Below are 24,155 nucleotides of genomic sequence, written 5' to 3'. Positions count from 1 at the left end.
CTCAAGCTCACACCTCCAACAAACTCACACCCAGGAGACTAAGGCGGAGGCTAAATGAGGTTATAGTGTTGATAGGGCACCTTTCAGAAACCTTGTCAGTCTGCTTTATCCGCACTTCCTCTAGGGTTAGACTGTATCCAGTAGATCATGCATATGGTCGTATAAAACATTATTCTGTACTATAAATAACATTGTTTCCAGAGTGAAGTTTAAAACATGATGTGAGATTTGGAATATGATAGGAGAGCTGATGGAGATATGAGATAGCCTTACTCTATTCTTCCATTCGACAGTCTCCTGGAATATCACCCACTTGAGTTAACAAGCAATTATGGTTTTCTAAAAGAATATAGCTAGCTTGGAAATAATATAGCTAGATGTTTCAGTTGCTCCATCATTAAAGTAAACTTATTCTGCTTCTTCTTTGGTGGATAGAACAAATTTCATTCATGAATGTCAGATTTAGTAATAGCGCCATCCCTCATGTCTGTGCAAACTATCGTCTAAAAATAAAATTTGCTCTTTAGTGCGTATTTGCAGCTCTACTATAAAGTTTTTGAGATGTTTGACAAGAATATTACAATCAACTTAAAAATGAGTGTTTTTTGTGCGAGAAAATATGTTTACCCTTCATTTGGACCATGAACATTGTCATGTTCAATCGTTCTTTCATTTAGGGAGGTCACAAGTAACATCGACATCAAGTTGGGGCGTTGAAGGAAAAATATTTGTATAAAAAAAGGTTACGTGATTTGATATTTTTCAAGTCAAATAATACATCATGGAGATTTTATGACTACTCGAAGAAAACTTCACTGGTAAGTTTGACAATGCTCTAGAATTTCAAGCTAATATTTTTTTTGATCGATAAAAGAACACCCAACTTATTTCGGCACTGCGAACTTTAAATAAAGGGTAACCTCAACTTTGATTCAGACTATTTAACTGCAAGCTGAAATCAAAAGAATAGATTGAATAGTCTGAAAAGTTTGTTTTTAAACTAAATGTTTGTGTGATTAAAAGAACAATTCTTTGAAAGCTATCTACGTCATCTCTGTCATTAACAAAGGCCCGTTCATGAAATCTACTCAAGTTTTCCGGTATTCGGCCCAATCGCGCATTAAACTGCCGCCCAAACCCGGCTCTGGCCAACTCTAGGGTTGAGATAAAAGAAATCTTCAAGTCATTGGCCCGTGTAACGACTTTCCATCGACCCGCCGCCTGTAGCCCTTCCCGTCTCTGGAGTCTGGAAGCTTCTTCCTCCTCGCCTCCGACTCCGTCATGGCCGGCGGCAACCTGTTCGGGCGGGCGCTGAGCTACGTAGTCAACGAGCTCCTCGTCGAGGGCCTCGCCAACAAGTAAGCACATCTCCTCCCAACCCTCCCCTTGTATTACCCTATCCCTAGATCCGTTTACCCGCGCCTCGCGACATCGCGCGATTACGATCGATGTTGGTTTCATTAGATTTGATGCGATTCGTAGCGCTTCGTCATCTGGTCGTTGGGAGGATTGGTTTTTCCAATCGGTTCCCAACGGACTCGTTCCCTTGAAGCTACAGATTCCCGTTGTATCTTGGGCCGGCTCTTTATCGTGTGCCTTCGGATATTCCTCATGAACAGGGGCACCCCACGGCTCTTACATACATGATTTTTTTAGAAATTTGTTTTGTGCTATTGATTATTCTTGTTTTCATGGATTGCTTTCGAGATGTGTCCACCACGGTGATGAGCCCTAACACATCTGTAATGATTCTTGCGGTCATGATCATGATCAGCTTAGCTTTTTAACACAGTTACAGACCTGTGATGGTTGTTGCGGGAATGATCGCATCATTCAAAGAACATCCTAGGATGACTTGTCATGATTTCATCGTTCCAGATTTTTTTTCTGATAGGTTTACTGGCCAGTGAGATTCTCCTTTTTCTAAAGCTTGGATTTTGGCTAGTGAAATTCTCCTTCTAAAGCTTAAATTGGAAGTGATGTGTATTCACCGACAGTGATGAATCCATCTACAGTTACAGACGTGTGTTGATTCTTGCAAAATGATCCATGATCCAAAGAACATCTAAGGGATATGCTCTAATTTTTTGTATGATAGGTTTATTTGCTGGTATCAGTTTTGGTTCAGTTCTCCAAAGCACGGTTTTAGTTTGTGCTGCTTCTCTTGGTTCATGCACATGAGCTGTTTTTTTTTGGGTTCATGACCTTTGGAAAGGTGAAGCAAAAGTCTCGGTGCTTCCTCTTGCTATCCAGGGCAGATTTTTGTTTGATGCTGCTTGACGTGGAGGAACTATATTCTAGTACTGACTTTATATATCCTAATAAATCTACTTGTTGTGCTATTCAAGTTTTTGTGTTGGAGCTTCTGACGTGAGGTGATTGTTTGGTTACTGATTGTCCTTATGAGCACGATATTTTGCAGCCGTGCATTCCAGAGGTTCGCTGTGAAGACCAACAGGACTCTTGAGAGCCTATCGTCTAAAGGTAGAATTTTCTGATGGTGAAGTCCTTACAGATTGCTGCAAATTCTACTTTTTTGTGCTTTATTACTCGGACATAAGTACTGCTGAACATGAATTGAGTATTTTGAGTACCTATTTTGCTACTATGCTAGAACAGTGTACCAGATTGCTAGTTTTGGCTGCTTTTGTTAGTTGTGCAATGTGTTCATCTATCAAATCTAAATATCTAATGACGATTGACTTAATTCCCTTTTCAGCTAAGGAAGTGAGGGAGGAGTTATCGGAACAATTGAAGGAAGCTCGTGGCCAGAAAGATGTAAGGAATAAATCTTGCTTGTGTTGCTTACAAATAATTTTGTTTTGTCGCTTCAAATAATTTTGCTTTGTTGTTTATTCTTCTGTCCGAGTATAGTTCCATTCTATCTTGGTCGGTTGGTGGTTTTAGTGCTTTATATATCTTATCAGAGATCTCTGTTTGCAGCACTTCAAGCAGTGAAGCTGGTTCCCACATCGATTCAGCAAGATGATACTGACAATCTTGTTACGAGTTTAGTCCTTGTCTGGGTACTATTTATGAATGACATTCTGGATGTCATTCAATGGAAATTAGTCTTAAGTTTCTCTGCACTTAGATTAGTAGACGCAGAGCAGTTGGTCTCATGTCCTTTGTCATAAACTATTGTATAATTTTTAATAATGTGTGCCTATGTTGATATTTTTTCTTGAAGTGTGAAATGTAGATTTGAAGAAGAATTGGCTTGCCCTGTTTGTTTGGGTTTTTTCAGCTTCTGCCTACCAAAAACTGCTGCGGATTGTTAAACGTCCTAGGTTTTTAGCCCGTTTCTATAAGAATCATTTTAGTAAAAACCGTCTAAAATCAACATAAACATCAAATCGGTCGAGTCGTCGGTCGAGTCGTCGTGATAGTAGGAATTCATTGTTTTCTAAATTCTGAACCATTTAGAATAATTTATCTTTCTCCGTACGTAATCTTCACGATGCTTAGATTTTTCTCGCAGCCGGATTTTTAGAAAAACTGATAGAAAAAAACTGAACTATTATCATTCTTGTGTCGTGCGTCGCCCGTGCAGTGGGATCCCCAGTCGTGGCCCATAGCTTGCTCGATGGGCCTCCATGTGCCCCTCTGACACAGCGCTGTTCGCGCCCTACCTCGCTCCGTCCCAGCAGTGCAGGTCGACGCTCCCTGCGGGGATATATCTAAACTTTTCCCTCTTTGCCATATGAAAGAGAAAATGTAAATATTTTGTCACTTTTGCACTATACTTTTATCATGTGATGGCAATTTTTGAGTTAGGGCTAAATTATTGAGTTAGGGCTCTTTTTGGTCATCTACTCGAGTTGCTCTCAGGACTCTACTTTTATCATGTGATGGCAATTTCTTTTGGCTATAGAGGACCACGAAGCCACTGCTCAAAACTTATGGGAACGCTGCATATTGATGTGTTGGTTGAGCCATATTGACACGGTGTAGCATTTTGTATGATGCAGATAGCGGAAATTGAAAGCGAAGCGCAGCTGCAATCATCTCGTAAAAAATGCAAGCACTTGACGGTTGATGCGAAGAGGAGAGATAATGGGTAGTTTTGCGCATCGTGCTCTTCAAAAATGCAAAATTGCATGCCAGGGACGTGAAACTGTTTGACATTGTTTACATAGTGAAGTTTAAAATAAAAGATAATATATAAGATGAGATATAGTATCTTGTAGAGATAACCTAGGTCGCTAGGATCAGCCTAATTAACACACCTACTCAACTTCGATAGATGCTAGGTTGTCTGTAAAGCAAGCAACGCCGGAAAATGAAGCAAGGGTTATAGTATTTTGGCTTGCTATTTTATGCCAAATGATGTTGCTTAGGACTATATTTTTGCAGAATTTGTTTGGTCAAGTCTCGTCTTGTGTCAGGTGTGGGTTCTTATGGGTATATTCAGTTGTGTTTGCTGCGGTAGCAAACCATCTCAATAAGTACTCTTCAGATGTTGAAGGGGTCTAGAAGTCACAACCGTTGCTAAAAAGCACAAATGAACACTCCCTATATCAGTAGTGTAAATTTATAATCTATCACCTATCTCATCATTAAGCTTAGACCATTTTATGTGGCCACATTATAAATGAGTCAAATCAAACATATAACTCGTGTAAGCATGTGTACAAGCAAGCCAAATAATAGGGGATTACGAATATTTGGCCTCTTTTAACCATTCATAAAAAAACATGAAAAGATGATTTTCCAAGCATTTTTTCAAATGACTCCATAGCCCAACATTTTCTAAAAATGATGGGCCCTTGCTAAATAAATCATAAGTACGCTCAGAAAATAAGGTCCTCTTAGAAACATAGAATTCTCGTAATACATGAATTAGAAAAAATATAGCATTGGACTTGCATAAAATTCGTGGTCTATAGGAACTCTAAATGTAGAAAAATTTTCATTGGCTTTTGGATACAACAATAAAATTACATGAACATGTAAAGAAAGAGATAACATCATCATATGGGGAATGTCATACTCATAGCTACTACGAAGACACATTTAAGAATCTCGATATAAGAAGTTATCGCAAAACCCATCTACTAGGGCCACTGCTTCCGAGGTATAATGCCCTAAGGACCTCCCTTGATACCGACCAGATAGATGGCTTGACATCGACTAATTTGATATCAAAGCACCCCGAACTACACCATGAAATCTAGTAAGAAGCCACTAGAGACTCGAGACCCACTAGGCTCAAGGCACTTCAAGGTTCGAGCCCTAATGCTCCAAATCATTCATAGCTACAATAATTTATCCTTGAGACCCCTTGTGTCGTAGGATGCTCATGAATCTAAGTCTGGGGCCCCTCATGCCCTAGGATGCTCATGAAGTAATCGATGCTCAAGGTAGTCCATCCATCAGAGCATTTAACAACGTTTAGATGCTTAGTGCCCTCTCATGGCCCTTGGGTCCCTAACCTTGCATTATGAGAATGGTAGGGCTCTAAACCATATGGGTCTCGAAGTCCCTATTGGAACAAAGGACTTCATACAACTAAGTACAATCATGTCATAAGACACAAGGATGTGCCTAGGCCCACCAAGGGTTTTATGACCTCGAGGTCAGGGCCCACAACAAAGGCATGTTGATGAGTTCATAGCATTAGCTTATCATATTTCTTGAGTACAACATATTTAATACGGTCCATGCATGATGTTGCCATGTCTTAGGTTGTAGGGTACCTAAAGACACTATTTGGTATGTGTATCAACCCTATAGCCATGCATGTGCACAAAAGAGTACCATGAAGTATCATCAGGTACAAAAGGATACACCGTCTACCAATTATGTCATACCCAATGACATGGGCCTCGATGATTGAAATTTGCCTAGAGGGGGGGGGGGTGAATAGGCAAGTTAAAACTTTTTCAACAAAAACTAGAAGCAAACTGGGTAAAACTGAATTGATCTCGAAATTCACCCAGTTAACTTTGGAAATGAGATGTTCTAAATGATTCACAGGGTTCAAAGTAGTAGATCTGAGAAGGGCACTTCTCAAAATCCACACACCAAAAAGATATAAACAATTCTTTCGCGGGATGGTGAGAGAACGAAGAACACAAACAAACACAATGAGCAAGAACACAAGAGACACAAGATTTATCCCGAGGTTCGGTCACACCACAAAAGGTGCCCTACTTCCTCGTTGAGGCGCCCACAAAGAGCCGGGTCTCTTTCAACCCTAATCCTCCCTTTGCCGACCACAAAGGTCAAGCCCACACAATAATCTTTGCTCAAACGAGCGGGTAATACAAACTTTCTTGTGGTCTTCCACAAGATTTGGAGACTCACAAGAGACACCTAGTCGTCTAGGAGCTAGAAGCTCCAAGAGTAATGAATCCACAAAGAACTCGATGTAGTACCAAAGCTCGAATGAAGAAGAGCAAGAGAGATTTAGAGATGGAGCACAAAAACCGCAGCTCTCAAGCTCACTCAAAGATTCCTCTCCAAAGATTTGAAATGGGAGAGGCAAGAGATGTGTGTGAGGGAGAGGGAGGTGTTTCTTGGGTTAGAAATGGAGTTCAAATCGTGCTCACTCCTTTGGGGAGAGAGGTAGGAGGTAGTATATATAGGTGGAGCTCAAAACTAGCCGTTGGGCAGATTTTTCTGCCTGAGACCGGTTGAACCTCCCCCTAGGGCGGTTGAACCTCCCCTGGCAGGCCTGGCAGCCTGTCTGCCAGTCTGACTGGCAGACTGACGCGCAGACTGACCGCAGACTGGTCAAAGTTGACCAAAACCAGTTGAACCGCCCAGGGGGGGGCGGTTGAACCGCCCCTGACAGCTCCTGGCGACCTGTTTGCCAGTCTGACTGGCAGACTGCAGATCAGAGGTCAGAGGGGTCAGAGACTAGTTGAACTGCCCCTCAGGACCAGTTCAACCGGTCTTGACCAGAGAGTTTAGGAGAGAAAACCCCAGCTCAACTGCCCGGAGGCAAGTTCAGCTGGTGTATGGTCAAAGAGGTTCACAGCTGAAGTTGAGTTCAGCTGAAGTTCAGCCCAGCTGAAAAGCTCAGCTGCAGCTGAAGAAGCTCAACTCAGCTGAAGTTCAGCTCAGCTGAAAAGCTCAGCTGTAGCTGAAGAAGCTCAGCTCAGCTGAAGTCCAGCTCAGCTGAAAAGCTCAGCTGCAGCTGAAGGAGCTCAGCTCAGCTGAAGTCCAGCTCAGCTGAAAAGCTCAGCTGCAGCTGAACAAGTTCAGCTGCTTTTCAGCAAGAACACTCTAGGTTTCTCAAACCTAACCATGGTCAACCATAGAACGATAAAGAGATTTTTGCTTTTCAAAAATAGCTTTTGAATAGAGAGGTTTGAGCTTTGGCAAACACCAACCTTCTTTTTGGATCCCCCTTTATAGTACGACGATTCCTATACTCAAGTTAAATAAAATAAAATGAAGTAAACTCCTTGAGTCATTGGTGTCTCATGTGTGATTTCTCCATGGCATTGCTTCATAAGGATCACAAACATCTTTGTCTCACCTTTTGAAGCAAACTCAAATCAAACCCTGTGACTTGTACCATATCACCTTATATGAGTTCAAATCATGGCTTCAAGTCACCTTACTGATGCATCAACATGTTGTAACTCTTCATAGCTGATTAGTTCATCGACTTAGTGCAAGTACTCTCTTCTTCACCTTAGCCATGGTACCTCGGTCTACAAGCCGTCGCTTGGCCTTCACCTTCGCTTAGTTCCTCGAAGCCCTTTCCTTGCTATCTTCACCCTATCAAGCCATTCTTGAGTCACATCATATTGAGCATCCATTGAGAGAATCATTTCTTCAATATTGTGAACCTTGCTTGAATGTCTTCTAGATATAACTGTCAAGATCAATCAAGCTCTAGTTTGATTCTCATATATTCATATATGGACTAATAGTAATATGGTCAAGCCAATTCACGATTCCTCATATCTTATTCACTTTGGCTTGACCTATCCTCTTAATCACTTCATCCTCTATTTTGATCATATGTATGTAGTGATTTCTCGGGTCTTGTCCATATATTCAAACCAATATAGAGATCATATAATATCCATTTGCATTGTCTCATTGGTTATTTAACCTCGTGCTGAACCTTCGTTCACTGATCATTATACACTATTCAAGTATGTTCATCATACTGAATTTCCTGTTCAACACTTAGCAAACTCGTTAGACCTTTAAATGTGTTGTTATCCAAATCACCAAAACTCACAAAAGGGATGAATGCACTTTCAATCTCCCCCTTTTTGGTGATTGATGACAACACATTTAAAGCTTACATAAGATTTGATAAATAAGATTTTGAATCCTATGATATAGTTTCCTCCCCCTAAATATGTGCATTTCAGAAAATAACACTTTTGTACTCAAATGCCAAAAGCACATATTTAGGTCAAAGTATAGACAACTTATATCATACTATTCATAGGGTGCAGTGTGTCATAAAATAAACGTGATGCTCATGACATAGTATGCACTCATCAATTTTCTACATCTTATGTTTTTCTTATGATTCCCCCTTTTGTTAATTATATCTCCCCTTCTTAAAAGTCTTCTAACACTTAGTTACATAAGACTAAAGGTAAGCTTTAATGCACAATTTCTCCCCCTTTGTCATAAATCTCCAAAAAGGATACAAAGAATATAAAGGATAGAAATTATGATTAAGCGAGATGTGAACACACTATCATGAAAAGGGATCCTTAGATGGCACAAAGGTAATGGATAAGTGTCATAAGTGATGTACCTTTGCGTTTTACCTTTTCAAGGGGTTTCCAGACTTGTGTTGGATTTAGAATTCATTTGCAAGCTCTTGTTGGCATAATTGTGACATATGTCCAAAACATCAAATGAAGATGGTCATACTAACTGAAAGATAAATCTTGATACCTGGAGTCTAGATGTCACCTAGCATTTTCTTATCACAACAAGAGGCAACATGAAAATTGCACAAGTATGGATTATGCAACTAGTGATCATGTATTGAAAATATCAATTGAAAAATACCAATTGATACAATTTGATAGATAAGCAGATTACTAATATCATATTACATTAAGTTCTCCTCAAGTTTTAGTGCACACACATATATGAATTCAATTGATATCTGTTGAGAGTACTTATTTGCAACTTAAAGTACCCTTGGCATAAAAGGAGTATCAATTGAACATAATCATGCAACATAAGAAACATGTGCACTATTTAATCAGTTAAGTTCTAGACAGGAGAATTTATAAGCTATGCTACTTCAGACATTTGCAATCCAAAAGGATGTGATACATGTTTACCAATTTTAGATGATGTTGGAGTAGCATATACAAGAGAAACTCATTCTCTTATGAAATATATAGAAGATACATTTATTGGAGCAAAGAATCTTTGATACCCATCAAAATTTGCAGTGGAAGCGATTGTCTTTGCTTGAAGATTCCTTTCTAATTTGAGACTACACACATAATAGACTTGAAAATGAAGTTAGTCTCAAAGATTCAAATTATAGACCATTCTCCCCCTAAATGTGTGCATACAAGTGATGAATACTTGTTTAGCTTATGCACTTGGACTTGTGAGGCCAGGGGATTAAGTTCTACAATTTGAACCTTAGTACAAATAAGATATAAACAAGTGAAATTGTACCAATTTAAGGAATTACTCATAATCAAAAGGTATACTAATAGACATGATATGCAATATTTTAAGCCAAGATTCTTGAGAAGTTAGCATGTTTGACTCATACCTCACTAAGATGACTTAAGACTAACTTATGATATCACCACAAGAGGTATTAATCAAATATCTAGAGATTCTTTAATCGTCACCACAAGTGCAACCTTATGATGTGACTTGAGATATTGCATATACATGCACACACTAGCATGTAAGAGCCTAGATACACAAATATAATACAATAGTTCATGGAGTGACACACCTTTGTTCTATGTCGCATGGTCTTCATTATAATCATGAATTTCCATCTTAGCTTTTGATAGGCTTGACATTTCAAAGAGAAACTTATCCTCTTCAATCGATCAAGAGAAATTCATTTTCATTTCAATGGAACCATTCATCCTCATTTGATGTTCTCCATGGTGTGAGACTACACAACATGAACTTGAAAGAAGTCATTAGTCTCACAAGATATAGGCTAAACTCTCCCTCAATCTGTGTATATAAGAGTACACAAAGTACACTTATGCACATTAACAATGTGAGGTTAAAGGAGATGTTTGTACTATATCTTGGCTTAACATAACATGCTTTATATAGATGATGAAAATTAAACCAATTGAAGATTTAAGAACTGAAAGTATATCAATTGAAATCTTGAAGGGTAAAGCATGCTAATATGAACTTCAAACCTCATAATGAAGTATATTATATGATTATGTCACTACTTCTTCATTATTTGGTTTTCATGATAGTTCAACTTCCTTCTTGATTCACTGTGATTTCTTTTCTCTTTATGATTTCATCCAACCAAGCGATCTTGAACTTCATTCATCTTTGCTTGGTTCGATCATGCTTGATATGAGACCCATTGAAACTCGATGATTGAAAGAACCAAGACTCTTATATTTGTAGATTTTGAATCCATCTTGAAAGCACTTGGAAGGACCTTGTTGAAATACTTAGAAAAGAGAGCATTAGAATCACAAGAGAGGGTTTCACAAATGATGATCCTTATAGGTGGATGGCAAATGAATCATCATTATTGAAACCCAAAAGGATAAATTAAATTCCTTTAAATTAGTGCACACATATAGTTGATCTCAAAATTATATGCACTATTGGACATTTTATATTGCAAGGAAATTAACCTATACTATGGTACATCCCACTAAGGATAGAATACTAAAACAACTGAGGAAGAGGAAGTTTTCATACCTTGGCCTCTTATCAACTTCATCTTACTTTAGTTGAATAGTATCCTTTAAGCTTGTGATTTATCCAATTTAAAACAAGCACCATCTCTTAACATAGATTTTCTATGGATAAACTTAACACAAGAGATGACATTAGTAGCACAAGCACTAGTTTCTTATTTAGCAACCCTTTATATGTGGAAGGCAAGCGAGTTGCTAAAATAGAGAAACCTCATAATATGGACTAGATTTCCCTTGAGCCCTCATGCATAATATATTTTGAATGACATGGATAATATGCATGGTTATTCAATGAAGTCTAAAGGGATGACTTAATCCATATTATGGTGAGTGTCTAATATAGAAGAATCAAATCCAAATTAACTAGATAGAGAATACGTCACATAATTTTGGATTGTTCACCATACCAACTTCCAATTAGACCTTTATTTCATAGTCAACAACTGATGTATATCCTCAAGTGCTTCTTTTCCCTTAGTGGCTACACAAGTCACAAAAGAGATAAGATTTGAAAATAATATGCACTTGAGATTCAGTTGTTACCACCCTTGTTACTATCTCCAAATATGATTTATACATTCATTATTGAGCATCCAACTTGATCCATTGAAGGAGTGATCCTGCAAAACAAGTTTAAGCTTCATATCTTGGTACCCAATTTGAATTGGGTCCTTTGAGATTAGTAGTAAAAGCCTTGAGTACCCACATAATCCTTATTGTGGCCTTTCTCTTTGTGTAGGCACCCACATATACATGACAACCATCTTACATGGTTTCAATTCAATTTTTAATCACATAGATAAAAACTAGAGTTAAGAATAAGAGCCTTTTCTCCTTTTCTTGATACATCGTTGTGTCGCCTTCTTGATGATGAACCTAGCTTGACCTTGGGTGCACCTAGCTTATCAAGGTTAGTCGCACAAGCATTCATATCATGAAGACAAGTTATGCATGGAATTTACAACTTAGTGATCCAATTCAATGTGAAGCATATGGATACCGATTGAAGTAGATTTCTAAGATATCAAAATATGGGTTTCCAAAATTTAGAGAGTATGGATCACTAATTGTACCTTTTACAGTTTAAAAATCATATCCATGTTAGTGCATATGTATGTGATGAATATTAACAAAAAGATTCTTATGCACTTTTAGAATTAACGATAAGGGAATTTTAAACTGCATCAAGAGTAGCTATTAAAAAAACAAAGATTACAATCCATATGAATGAGATACAAATTTACCATTTTGGATTGTCTTAGTATAGCTTACTCAAGGGAAACTTATTCTCTACGACACAAGATATATAATGTTCTCCCACTAGATATGTGCATCAAGTATTTGAATGACTTACCACATGCACTTTCAATTCAGTTAAGAGTCTCATGAGGAGTACATTACATATCATGGTCAAGGCATGACAAATTTGCAATGAATTAACTTATGCCTAAGAATACTTACCACCATATAGAACGTACCATTTGATATACCAATTTGACAGATCTTACTATTTGTGGTAGTGTCACCTTAGTATTCTTCTTTTCATCATTTGTGGAGACTTCCTTCTTTGTTATCTCTTTTCCTTTTAAAACTAGTCGATAAAACACTTTGAAAAGAGGTATTAGTAGTACAAGAAAGTATTTAATGAATGATGATATCTATATATGAATGGCAAACAAATCATCATTTATGAGGCATAAAGGCATAAATTTAAATTCTTTTTAAGTTAATGCACATGGAGGAGTGAATTAATAATATGCACCAATTTACAAATTTAAGCCAAAAGGAATTTAACCTTCATATTGACATTTCTTTCCATAAAATAGATTATTACCAATTGAAAGAATGCCACTTGAAAAGAACTATTATTGGTCACATACCAAATGAAACAATTAGTTCCATACCTTTGCCTTGAGCATTCCTAATCTTTCTTTTAGGTGAAGATTAACCTTTAATGCTTGTGATTTTACCAAATGAAAGAGCACAATCTCTACTTATCAATTTCCATGAAATGGCTTAAAAGAGATTGCATTAGAAACACAAACAATAATATCCTATTTAGAAACCTCTAGTATATGAATGACAAGAAGGTTACTAAAATAAGGAAACCTCATGATATGAACTAAATTGCCCTTACAAGCATCATGCATAACACCAAAATTAAACAAGGTGAAAGAAGCATGATTATTTAATTAAGTTAACATGGCAAGTTTAATTCATAGCATGGTGAGTGATTAATGTAGAAGACTCAAAACCAATTTAAACAAGAATGAATACTTCGCATAGTATTGGTTCGATCTTCTTTGAATGTTGAATGGCACACTCCATTTGGGAAACACATTCTCATGTTGTGAGACTACATAAACACTTGGATAGAAACATTAGTCTCACAACTCTAGTCATATAGAGAATTCCCTTTTGGTAAGTGCTTTAAGAATTTGAATTTCTTACTTAGCACTCTATTCATTTAAGAACATGGGATAATACTCTTTATGTCTAGGTCATGGCAATAATATGATGAATAACTTGACATATGCCACAAGATACATACAACCAAATTTAAAGCATGTAGATTGTCATAATAAAAATATGAACTTGCAATCTACCATATAATTAGATCCTTTCCAAAGCAAGGTAAAATCTTTTAAGTTCATTCTCAAGTGCTTCATTTTTCCTATGTGGCTACAAAAGACACAAAGGAATATACCAATTAAAAGCAATGTGCACTTAAGAATTAATTGTTACCATCCTTTGGATACCACTTGGTTGTAGGCCTTTTGCTTGATTCCCACAAAGGTTAATCCTTATTCCCTACAACACAAGTTCTTGCTAGAGATGAATATGAAGTTAGTGATATAACAACTCAATTCATCTTTGGGTCAATCTTAAAGGATAGACAATGTAAGATTGATAGCTTGAGATAAGAATTGAGTTAAACCGCTCAAGCACCCCAAAGCTTCATATCATCTGTGGGTACCTACAAAACTTATCAAGTATATTTTGGTACCCATCTTTGGATGGGTCCACCAAGGTTAGCTAACAAGTACTTAGGCACCCAAATGGCCTTTGTGCTAGTTTTAGGTGAACTAATTACCTTTCTAGCACAAATGTCATTTTGGGTCTCCTAAGCGAATATGAATGAATTGACATGGTAGGCTTAGGATACTTACTCATGGGACAATCCTTGCATAGGTGTCCCTTTCTTCGGCAAGTGTAGCAAATCTGATTTTTAATTTTGCAAGACTCCTTCTTGCCTTGCTTCTTGTTTGCTACATGGTTAGTGAGCCTCTTTCTTTCTAAAGTTAAGCCACTATCTTTTATGTAGGGACATGACTTAATCTCATGTCCCTTCTCATGACATTGATAACACTTTCTAGTGCATCTTCTCTTATTTGGAAGAGTGGCTTGTTTGTTACCTTCTGTGGAGCATGTGGAGACGTGGTTGAGGCACTTGTCATGAGCTTTGGATTTCTTATCTTGATGTTTGCTCATGACTTTCTTGGAAAGCTTGGTATTCTTTTGAAGGGGTTTTGTGCATGCTACGGTTGTCCCCTTCTCAAGCTTTTTCACCATATTATCACGGTTATCTTGAGAAGGTTGAGCATGACACTTTCCCTTCAAAAGAGTTAAGCTCCTTCTTTGCCTTCCAACTTCTTCCTTGAGCTCTTTATTTTCTTGTGTGATAGAAATATCACTAGTTCCTGAAATTTCTAGCTTAATGGAAGATTGGCTTTCTTGAGAGCAACATTTGTTAGCACATGATAATATAGTTTCTACTTGAGTACATGTGCATATGTGAGGTTGGTATGATTTCAAATTAGTTAACACAACCTCATGAGCCATTTCTAACATGATATGTGAATCCATAAATTTATTATGAGAGCACACAAGCATATCATGTTTTTCTTGCAAAGCTAGATTTTCAATATTTAGCCTTTCTATTGTGTTCTTGAACATAACATTTTTATTTTCTAATTGAGCAATATATGATGAATGATTAACAGCTTTAATTTGCTCAATTAAAATGTCTTCATACCTTTGGACCAAATCATCATGAGAGCACTTTAGCTTCTCATGCTCTTTGGTCAACTTCTCCAAGTCTTTGATTTTTTCGATGAGGATATCTTCTTGCTTATGAAGCATTTCCTTTTGTTCTTCCGCTCTTTTCATGAGTTTGAGCAAGCTCATCCGGTTCTTCTTACTTAGTTGAGCGAAGAATTTTTGAAGATCATCCTTATCTTCACTATCACTTTCATGCTCCTCCTCATCCTCACTTTCGCTTTCACTGTCACTCTCATTAGCAACAAAGCACATATGAGAAGTGGATTTGAAAGACGAACCTTGTGAAGAGGTGGATTCATCGTTTGGTCTCCATCGATCATTTTCTTCTTCTTCAATAATGTTCTTCGCCTCATCTTCCTTCATTTGAGGAACATCCTTTCGGCGATTCTCATGGCAAGATCTATTGCCCTAGGATCAACATCTGCACCAAAAGATAAAGTCGAGGCAACCTCAACTTTTTCAAGCTTAGAAGCACTTTCGTTTCTTAGTCCCCCCGACATGATCTTTCCTCACGCGGTTAAGCGTTAGAACGAGGATTAGCCTCTGATACCAATTGAAATTTGCCTAGAGGGGGGGGTGAATAGGCAAGTTAAAACTTTTTCAACAAAAACTAGAAGCAAACTGGGTAAAACTGAATTGATCTCGAAATTCACCCAGTTAACTTTGGAAATGAGATGTTCTAAATGATTCACAGGGTTCAAAGTAGTAGATCTGAGAAGGGCACTTCTCAAAATCCACACACCAAAAAGATATAAACAATTCTTTCGCGGGATGGTGAGAGAGCGAAGAACACAAACAAACACAATGAGCAAGAACACAAGAGACACAAGATTTATCCCGAGGTTCGGTCACACCACAAAAGGTGCCCTACTTCCTCGTTGAGGCGCCCACAAAGAGCCGGGTCTCTTTCAACCCTAATCCTCCCTTTGCCGACCACAAAGGTCAAGCCCACACAATAATCTTTGCTCAAACGAGCGGGTAATACAAACTTTCTTGTGGTCTTCCACAAGATTTGGAGACTCACAAGAGACACCTAGTCGTCTAGGAGCTAGAAGCTCCAAGAGTAATGAATCCACAAAGAACTCGATGTAGTACCAAAGCTCGAATGAAGAAGAGCAAGAGAGATTTAGAGATGGAGCACAAAAACCGCAGCTCTCAAGCTCACTCAAAGATTCCTCTCCAAAGATTTGAAATGGGAGAGGCAAGAGATGTGTGTGAGGGAGAGGGAGGTGTTTCTTGGGTTAGAAATGGAGTTCAAATCGTGCTCACTCCTTTGGGGAGAGAGGTAGGAGGTAGTATATATAGGTGGAGCTCAAAACTAGCCGTTGGGCAGATTTTTCTGCCTGAGACCGGTTGAACCTCCCCCTAGGGCGGTTGAACCTCCCCTGGCAGGCCTGGCAGCCTGTCTGCCAGTCTGACTGGCAGACTGACGCGCAGACTGACCGCAGACTGGTCAAAGTTGACCAAAACCAGTTGAACCGCCCAGGGGGGCGGTTGAACCGCCCCTGACAGCTCCTGGCGACCTGTTTGCCAGTCTGACTGGCAGACTGCAGATCAGAGGTCAGAGGGGTCAGAGACCAGTTGAACTGCCCCTCAGGACCAGTTCAACCGGTCTTGACCAGAGAGTTTAGGAGAGAAAACCCCAGCTCAACTGCCCGGAGGCAAGTTCAGCTGGTGTATGGTCAAAGAGGTTCACAGCTGAAGTTGAGTTCAGCTGAAGTTCAGCCCAGCTGAAAAGCTCAGCTGCAGCTGAAGAAGCTCAACTCAGCTGAAGTTCAGCTCAGCTGAAAAGCTCAGCTGTAGCTGAAGAAGCTCAGCTCAGCTGAAGTCCAGCTCAGCTGAAAAGCTCAGCTGCAGCTGAAGGAGCTCAGCTCAGCTGAAGTCCAGCTCAGCTGAAAAGCTCAGCTGCAGCTGAACAAGTTCAGCTGCTTTTCAGCAAGAACACTCTAGGTTTCTCAAACCTAACCATGGTCAACCATAGAACGATAAAGAGATTTTTGCTTTTCATAAATAGCTTTTGAATAGAGAGGTTTGAGCTTTGGCAAACACCAACCTTCTTTTTGGATCCCCCTTTATAGTACGACGATTCCTATACTCAAGTTAAATAAAATAAAATGAAGTAAACTCCTTGAGTCATTGGTGTCTCATGTGTGATTTCTCCATGGCATTGCTTCATAAGGATCACAAACATCTTTGTCTCACCTTTTGAAGCAAACTCAAATCAAACCCTGTGACTTGTACCATATCACCTTATATGAGTTCAAATCATGGCTTCAAGTCACCTTACTGATGCATCAACATGTTGTAACTCTTCATAGCTGATTAGTTCATCGACTTAGTGCAAGTACTCTCTTCTTCACCTTAGCCATGGTACCTCGGTCTACAAGCCGTCGCTTGGCCTTCACCTTCGCTTAGTTCCTCGAAGCCCTTTCCTTGCTATCTTCACCCTATTAAGCCATTCTTGAGTCACATCATATTGAGCATCCATTGAGAGAATCATTTCTTCAATATTGTGAACCTTGCTTGAATGTCTTCTAGATATAACTGTCAAGATCAATCAAGCTCTAGTTTGATTCTCATATATTCATATATGGACTAATAGTAATATGGTCAAGCCAATTCACGATTCCTCATATCTTATTCACTTTGGCTTGACCTATCCTCTTAATCACTTCATCCTCTATTTTGATCATATGTATGTAGTGATTTCTCGGGTCTTGTCCATATATTCAAACCAATATAGAGATCATATAATATCCATTTGCATTGTCTCATTGGTTATTTAACCTCGTGTTGAACCTCCGTTCACTGATCATTATACACTATTCAAGTATGTTCATCATACTGAATTTCCTGTTCAACACTTAGCAAACTCGTTAGACCTTTAAATGTGTTGTTATCCAAATCACCAAAACTCACAAAAGGGATGAATGCACTTTCAATGATCATGGACACAACATATCATAGATGCCCCACAACAGGTATGACAACCGACCGGAGAATGGCATCCTCAACACTCTATCACGACTAGAGGTATGGCTTTGTGTGGGATTGCAAGAACATGATAAGAATAGGGTAGTTTGGTCTTAGATGGTGTGATTTAAAGTTCATCAATTGTAACATTTCTCCTCCATTGCTCTATAAAAGGAAATAGCAAGGTAACATTTAGGGAGGTCAGACCCAAGAGGTGGATAATCTCCACAGAGGTTGGATATATCGAGCTAGCAACACCACTTGTTAGGGAGAAGGTCTTCAATCAAAGGCTCTAGACAATCAAAACAATTTATAATTATTGTTTTAGGACAATGGGATGATGTGGTTCAAAGGGGTACAACCTTGGTCCTCCAACCTTTGTCAGACGACTTCATTAGATTGCTTTGTCCAGTTAGTAGAGAACCAAGATTAAATACCACCAAAGGAGCTAATAATGAAGCTCCGACGATGATAGGAATTTGGAGGCCTTCATCCAAGAGTGGCATCTATAAGAAATCTCAACTAGGAGAATATGTGCATGGCATGCTAGTATAGTGATAAGACATAAATGTACACCATTGAATGTGAAACGTTTCTATGTAAGAGAAAGGGTAAAATGTAATTGCACATAAGATTGTATAGGAACTCAACCCCTATAAATAGGTTAACAGTGTATTTGCCAAAACAGTGGACCATTTATGACCTCGATAATCAACATTATCTCGAGTTAACAAAGAGCATTCGAAGTTATAATTCTATTGCAAAGCTCTTGCCATTATTCACACATGCATTTTGTTGTTCATTCATTTATATCTGACTCATACTTTGGCTTATGTCAAAATATTTTCCTTATATCATAGTTTGTCTCAAAGATTATTGTTTCACATAACAATAATCAAGGGACAAAAATTGAAAAATCACTTATTTCATCCATCGATTGGTAGCGAGGGTAAAAGACCCTTACACGACCTTCCCCTTCTAAAGTAGGAGGAGCTAAAAGCATAATCGTGTTGCTCTATTGTTGTTCTTTCAAAATTTCGATAGGTACTAACATTTGACTCCCACTTTAGGTGTACCCATTAATGACCATGGTCATGCCTCCACGATGTGAAAGAATAGTCAGCATAACAAATTGTGTCAATAATGTTGAAGAGCAGGAGTATCGTGATGAAGGCAATCAACTTAAAACCACACAAAGAAAGCAAGAGAAAAGGAAAGTTATAGAGCCATTGGTCGAGCAAGATGATATCGATGTAGAAATTCAAGGGTTAGAAGCATTCAAAGGCACATGGAAGTGCAGAAGCAATAGTTGCTTCGAGATGCCTAGCTTTAGAAACATATATACATGAAGCATCAAAATAACTCTACCACCCAAGACATGGTGAAAATCAAGAGCAAATGCAAGAATACATTATATACTAGAACACAAACACCTTCAAATAAGGGGAGCAGAACTATGCCAACCACATCTACAATAACATATCACCACTTTCTTGGGAGTTACAATCTATTCTTTAGCCTGATAGGTACAAGCCAACATTACTTCCTACATATGATGGGCAATTTGAGTTGAAGCAATTTCTCATGAACTACGATGCAACGATTGCATCCTTTAGTGGGAACACATCAGTGATGGCCAAATCATTCATCATTGATGCAAAAGGGATAACTCAAATATGGTATTCATCCTTTTGTTGAGGTTCAATTGCAACATGGGAGCAGCTAAAGAATCAATTGATAGCAAGCTTTCAAGGATTTTAATTAAAATCGATCACAACACAAACTTTATTCCTTTGCATTCAATAGACACTTGAATCCCTTCAAAGTTACCTAGGAAGGTTAGTTCAAGTCAAAGCATATACCCTTGGAGTGCTAGATGAGATCATTATTGAATAAACAATCAAGGGACTAAAAAATAGGCCATGCTCCCATTACTTCACTAGAAAGCGACCACAACGAACGTTGGAAAAGTTGTTTTGCAAGATGGAGTGCATCAAAATAGAAAATGATTGCATATAACATCAACAAGAACAAAAAAAGTATAGATAAATAATGAGAACATTTGGTACGGATGCAAGACATGTCGAAACATTTAGAATGTATCCCTCTTTTACAAAGAGAAAAAAGATCCTTAGCTTCAGGCTCGAGCCAATCCTCATATAGGCCCCACCATAGCCAACAAAGCCATTTTCGAGGGGGTACAACACCAAGAGGCACAATGCACAGTCACACGTTTAGAGCCAAGTTTCCCTATAACAACCAACCAAGAAAGTTGTACTATGTATTTTATTGAGAGGACAAAGGACACACTGGAGCATTGCAACATTACCATAACATTTATAAATAGAAAGAGTTGGCAACTTCAAATCAAGAAAGCTAGCCAAAGGATGTGTGTCATACAACATCATATTGCCCAAACAATTATATGATGTCACACATTCAACATCTAAATTACACTCAACATCAATCGGTCTCGAGCCCAACCATGTATTAATAGTTGTAAGAATGGGAAATTACAATCCTCAATGTTAAAGCTTACCACAATACAATCCAAGGTGGTGCATCTACACCCACAACAACGAAAAATGAAGCGGTACATTCAAGCCAGTATGTAGGATGAAATTGAAGCTCAAATATTTAATAGTTTGGTTCCAATACCCAAACACATATTCTGGATCATGGGGAGACCAAGCTTTGGACCTCATAACAAAGGCAAAAGGAAGATCTCTAGAGAGAAGTCTATCACATAGACGTTCAAGGGCCTTATGTAAGAACAGAGTAGTCCCATATCCTAATAACTTTTACCCAGGAACATCTTTAACTTAAGGACTACCCACACAACGATGTCATGGTAACCAGCTACAACATAAAAGGCTTCACCATTCATGATGTATTGGTTGATAATAACAGTGCTATTGATATCATCTTCACTAAGGCATTCAATCAAATGCAAACCGGCAAGGGATTTTATATGAGGAAACAAATCGTTATGTGTCCAACTAGGTTTGAATCGGTCCCCTAAAACGTTACTTTATCCCTCCCTTTTATAGTGCAAGGGAGGAGAGATGTTAGATGAACCTTAGGTTTCACTGGCTAACATCCAACTACCCCATTATTATTATGTTCTTAAAGTCGTACTAGGTCATGCCTTTGGTTGTGGCACAATGTAGGAGATGTCATTCACTACTCTACCATAGTAGGTATGATATGTTGCATACACAAGCATCATGACCCATGTCGTTTAACTAATGTAGCCTTTTGTACTTGATAATACTTCACAACGCATCCACTTGTGCATGTGTGGCTATATGTTAGATGCATGTGTTGTACAGTGGTCTTAAGTATCATATGGCCTAAGTCATAGCAACAACATGCTTGTTAAGACTATAATACCGCACATCACACATTTAATGTTGTATCTAAGACTTATTCAATAAACTAACACTTGTCATTAAGGCTTTAGATGTGGGGTCCAACCCTTAGGATCATATCACCCATTGGTGGAACAACACATGCTTTTGTCTTATGATAGGATTGCACTTAATCGCCTAAGTCCCTTGTTTCCATGGGAACTTAGTGCCTCAAAGGGTTTGAGGCCTAGTTGCTCTCATAATGTGAGGTTATTAGGGACCTAGTGAAGCATAGGGTCTTCAGCTCTAAGTGTCTTCAAGTTCTCTTAGGGATGGACTATCCCAAGCACCCATATATGTCATAGTGCCCTAGGACACAAAGATCCATAGAGACTTAGACTCATGAGTAGGGATGACAACGGGTATATATCCATTGGGTAGTACCATTCCATACTCGTACTCGTCAACAAAAAATATATATGTTGGGTTACCAATATTCACTTGCGGGTATAAAATATTACACATACTCGCGCAGGTAATTTTACCCGTCGGGTAACCCGTACTTGCTAGGAAAATCTCAAATTTTAATATTCTAATCACTCAAAAATGTCAAATAAATATATAAAATAAGTTTAACTTAAAATATAATAACCCATAGGATTTTCTTTTAGCTAAGATGTGCTTTGTTATTGATAATAGTGGTATAATGCAGGTATATTTTACTCACGGGTAATGTTGGGGGCCTTCCTCTTCCGAAGGTCCTCAAAAAACGACTAACCTTTTGTTTCTAGTATATTATTAAATATTACAGGAGCGTCGTCATAAGAAAAGTTTTGTGATGAGTATATTTTTCCCCGCCGAAGGTTGAGAGCACCTAGAGGGGGGGTGAATAGGTGATCCTGTAAAATTAAACACTAAATAGCCACAAAACTTAGTTATAGAGGTGTTAGTGCGACTAAGTAGTTTTGAGGCGAGTTCTTGTGGACAAAACAATCACAGAGAAAGCAATCACGAGAGACACGCGATTTTTATCTCGTGGTTCGGCCAAGTAATACTTGCCTACTTCCACGTTGTGGCGTCCCAATGGACGAGGGTTGCACTCAACCTCTTTCAAGTGATCCAATGATCAACTTGAATACCACGTCTTTCTTCCTTATAGTTTTTCTCCCGTTTGCAAGGAATCTCCACAAGTTGGAGCCTCTCGCCCTTACAATGAAGATCACAAAGAAGGCATAAGAGTAAGGCTAGGAGAGCAACACACACAACACACAAATCCGCAGCACACACACGCACACAAGCCAAGACTTGAGCTCAAAATGTAGTACAGAGAGTTCACATCTCGAACGGAGCTCAAATCACTAACACAATCGATCAAATGCGTGGAGGCGGAGTGTGGGAGTCTTAGAATGCTTAGTGAAATGCTTATATGCCTCTTTCATGCGCCTACAGGTCCCTTTTATAGCCCCAAGGCAACTAGGAGCCATTGGAGGCCAACTTGGAAGGCCATCCTTGCCTTCTGTCGAGTGGTGCACCGGACAGTCCGGTGCACCACCGGACAACTACTGTTTATGTTCGGTGCTCGATTTCTTTCCATGCGGAGAGCAACCGACCGTTGGTCCCCGGAATCGGTTGGCGCACCGGACACTGTCCGGTGCACACCGGACACTGTCCAGTGCACACCGGACAGTCTAGTGTGCCTAACCGACTGTTGGCGCGACCACATGTCGCGTGAAGATTGCGCGGTCGATTGAAAGTCGCCTAGAGGGGGGTGAATAGGGCGAAACTGAAATTTACAAAGTTAATCACAACTACAAGCCGGGTTAGCATTAGAAATATAATCGAGTCCGCGAGAGAGGGTGCAAAACAAATCGCAAGCGAATAAAGAGTGTGACACGTGGATTTGTTTTACCGAGGTTCGGTTCTCGCAAACCTACTCCCCGTTGAGGTGGTCACAAAGACCGGGTCTCTTTCAACCCTTTCCCTCTCTCAAACGGTCCCTCGGACCGAGTGAGCTTTCTCTTCTCAAATCAACCGGGAACAAAACTTCCCCGCAAGGACCACCACACAATTGGTGTCTCTTGCCTCGGTTACAAGTGAGTATTGATCTCAAGAAAGAATGAGAAAGAAGAAAGCAATCCAAATGCAAGAGCTCAAGAGAACACAACAAATCACTCTCACTAGTCACTAAAGCTTTTGTGGAATTGGGAGAGGATTTGATCACTTGGGTGTGTCTTGTATTGAATGCCTAGCTCTTGTAAGTGGTTGGAAGTGTGAAAACTTGGATGACTTGAATGTGGGGTGGTTGGGGGTATTTATAACCCCAACCACCAAACTAGCCGTTTGGTGGAGGCTGTCTGTCGCATGGTGCACCGGACAGTCCAGTGCACACCAGACAGTGTCCGGTGCGCCAGCCACGTCGCCAGGTCGTTGGGTTCCGACCGTTGGAGCTCTGGCTGCTGGGCCTGCCTGGATGTCCGGTGGCACACCGAACATGTACTGTAGAATGTCCGGTGCGCCACTTCGCGCGTGCCTGACTTCTGCGCGCTTTGGCGCGCATTTAATGCTTCTGCAGGTGACCGTTGGCGCGAAGTAGTCGTTGCTCCGCTGGCTCACCGGACAGTCCGGTGTACACCGGACATGTCCGGTGAATTATAGCGGAGCGAATTCCCGAAGCTGACGAGTTCCAGAGTCGCTCTCCCCTGGGGCACCGGACACTGTCCGGTGTACACCGGACAGTCCGGTGAATTATAGCGGAGCACCTCTGGATTTTCCCGAAGGTGAGGAGTTCAGCGTGAAGTCCCCTGGTGCACCGGACACTGTCCGGTGGTGCACCGGACACTGTCCGGTGGCACACCGGACAGTCCGGTGCGCCAGACCAGGACACACTTCGGTT

General features: G+C 39.5%; 1 protein-coding gene and 1 non-coding gene across 2 annotated transcripts; both read left to right on the top strand.

Moving 5' to 3' along the window:
- The first annotated feature begins 1,171 nt into the window (after positions 1-1,171).
- Positions 1,172-3,222, top strand: LOC100276274 (uncharacterized). The gene is made up of 4 exons (NM_001363800.1): positions 1,172-1,358; positions 2,423-2,484; positions 2,720-2,778; positions 2,944-3,222. Exons 1-4 carry the CDS (start codon positions 1,282-1,284, stop codon positions 2,956-2,958), a joined length of 213 nt encoding a protein of 70 aa, NP_001350729.1. The 5' UTR covers positions 1,172-1,281; the 3' UTR covers positions 2,959-3,222.
- On the top strand, positions 1,715-1,772 carry LOC111590998 (small nucleolar RNA SNORD25). Its single transcript, XR_004856767.1, has one exon. It is a non-coding gene; the product is annotated as a small nucleolar RNA SNORD25 (small nucleolar RNA).
- Positions 3,223-24,155: the final 20,933 nt, after the last annotated feature.

Source organism: Zea mays, chromosome 2, assembly GCF_902167145.1.
Source record: "Zea mays cultivar B73 chromosome 2, Zm-B73-REFERENCE-NAM-5.0, whole genome shotgun sequence".
Taxonomy (NCBI): Eukaryota; Viridiplantae; Streptophyta; class Magnoliopsida; order Poales; family Poaceae; genus Zea; species Zea mays.
This window is presented reverse-complemented; position numbering and strand designations above follow the sequence as displayed.

Coding starts and splice junctions, on each gene's coding strand:
- LOC100276274 (NM_001363800.1), top strand. CDS start 1,282: ATGGCCGGCGGCAACCTGTTCGGGCGGGCGCTGAGCTACGTAGTCAAC. Junction 1,359..2,422: donor GTCGAGGGCCTCGCCAACAA/GTAAGCACATCT, acceptor GATATTTTGCAG/CCGTGCATTCCAGAGGTTCG. Junction 2,485..2,719: donor TGAGAGCCTATCGTCTAAAG/GTAGAATTTTCT, acceptor TTCCCTTTTCAG/CTAAGGAAGTGAGGGAGGAG.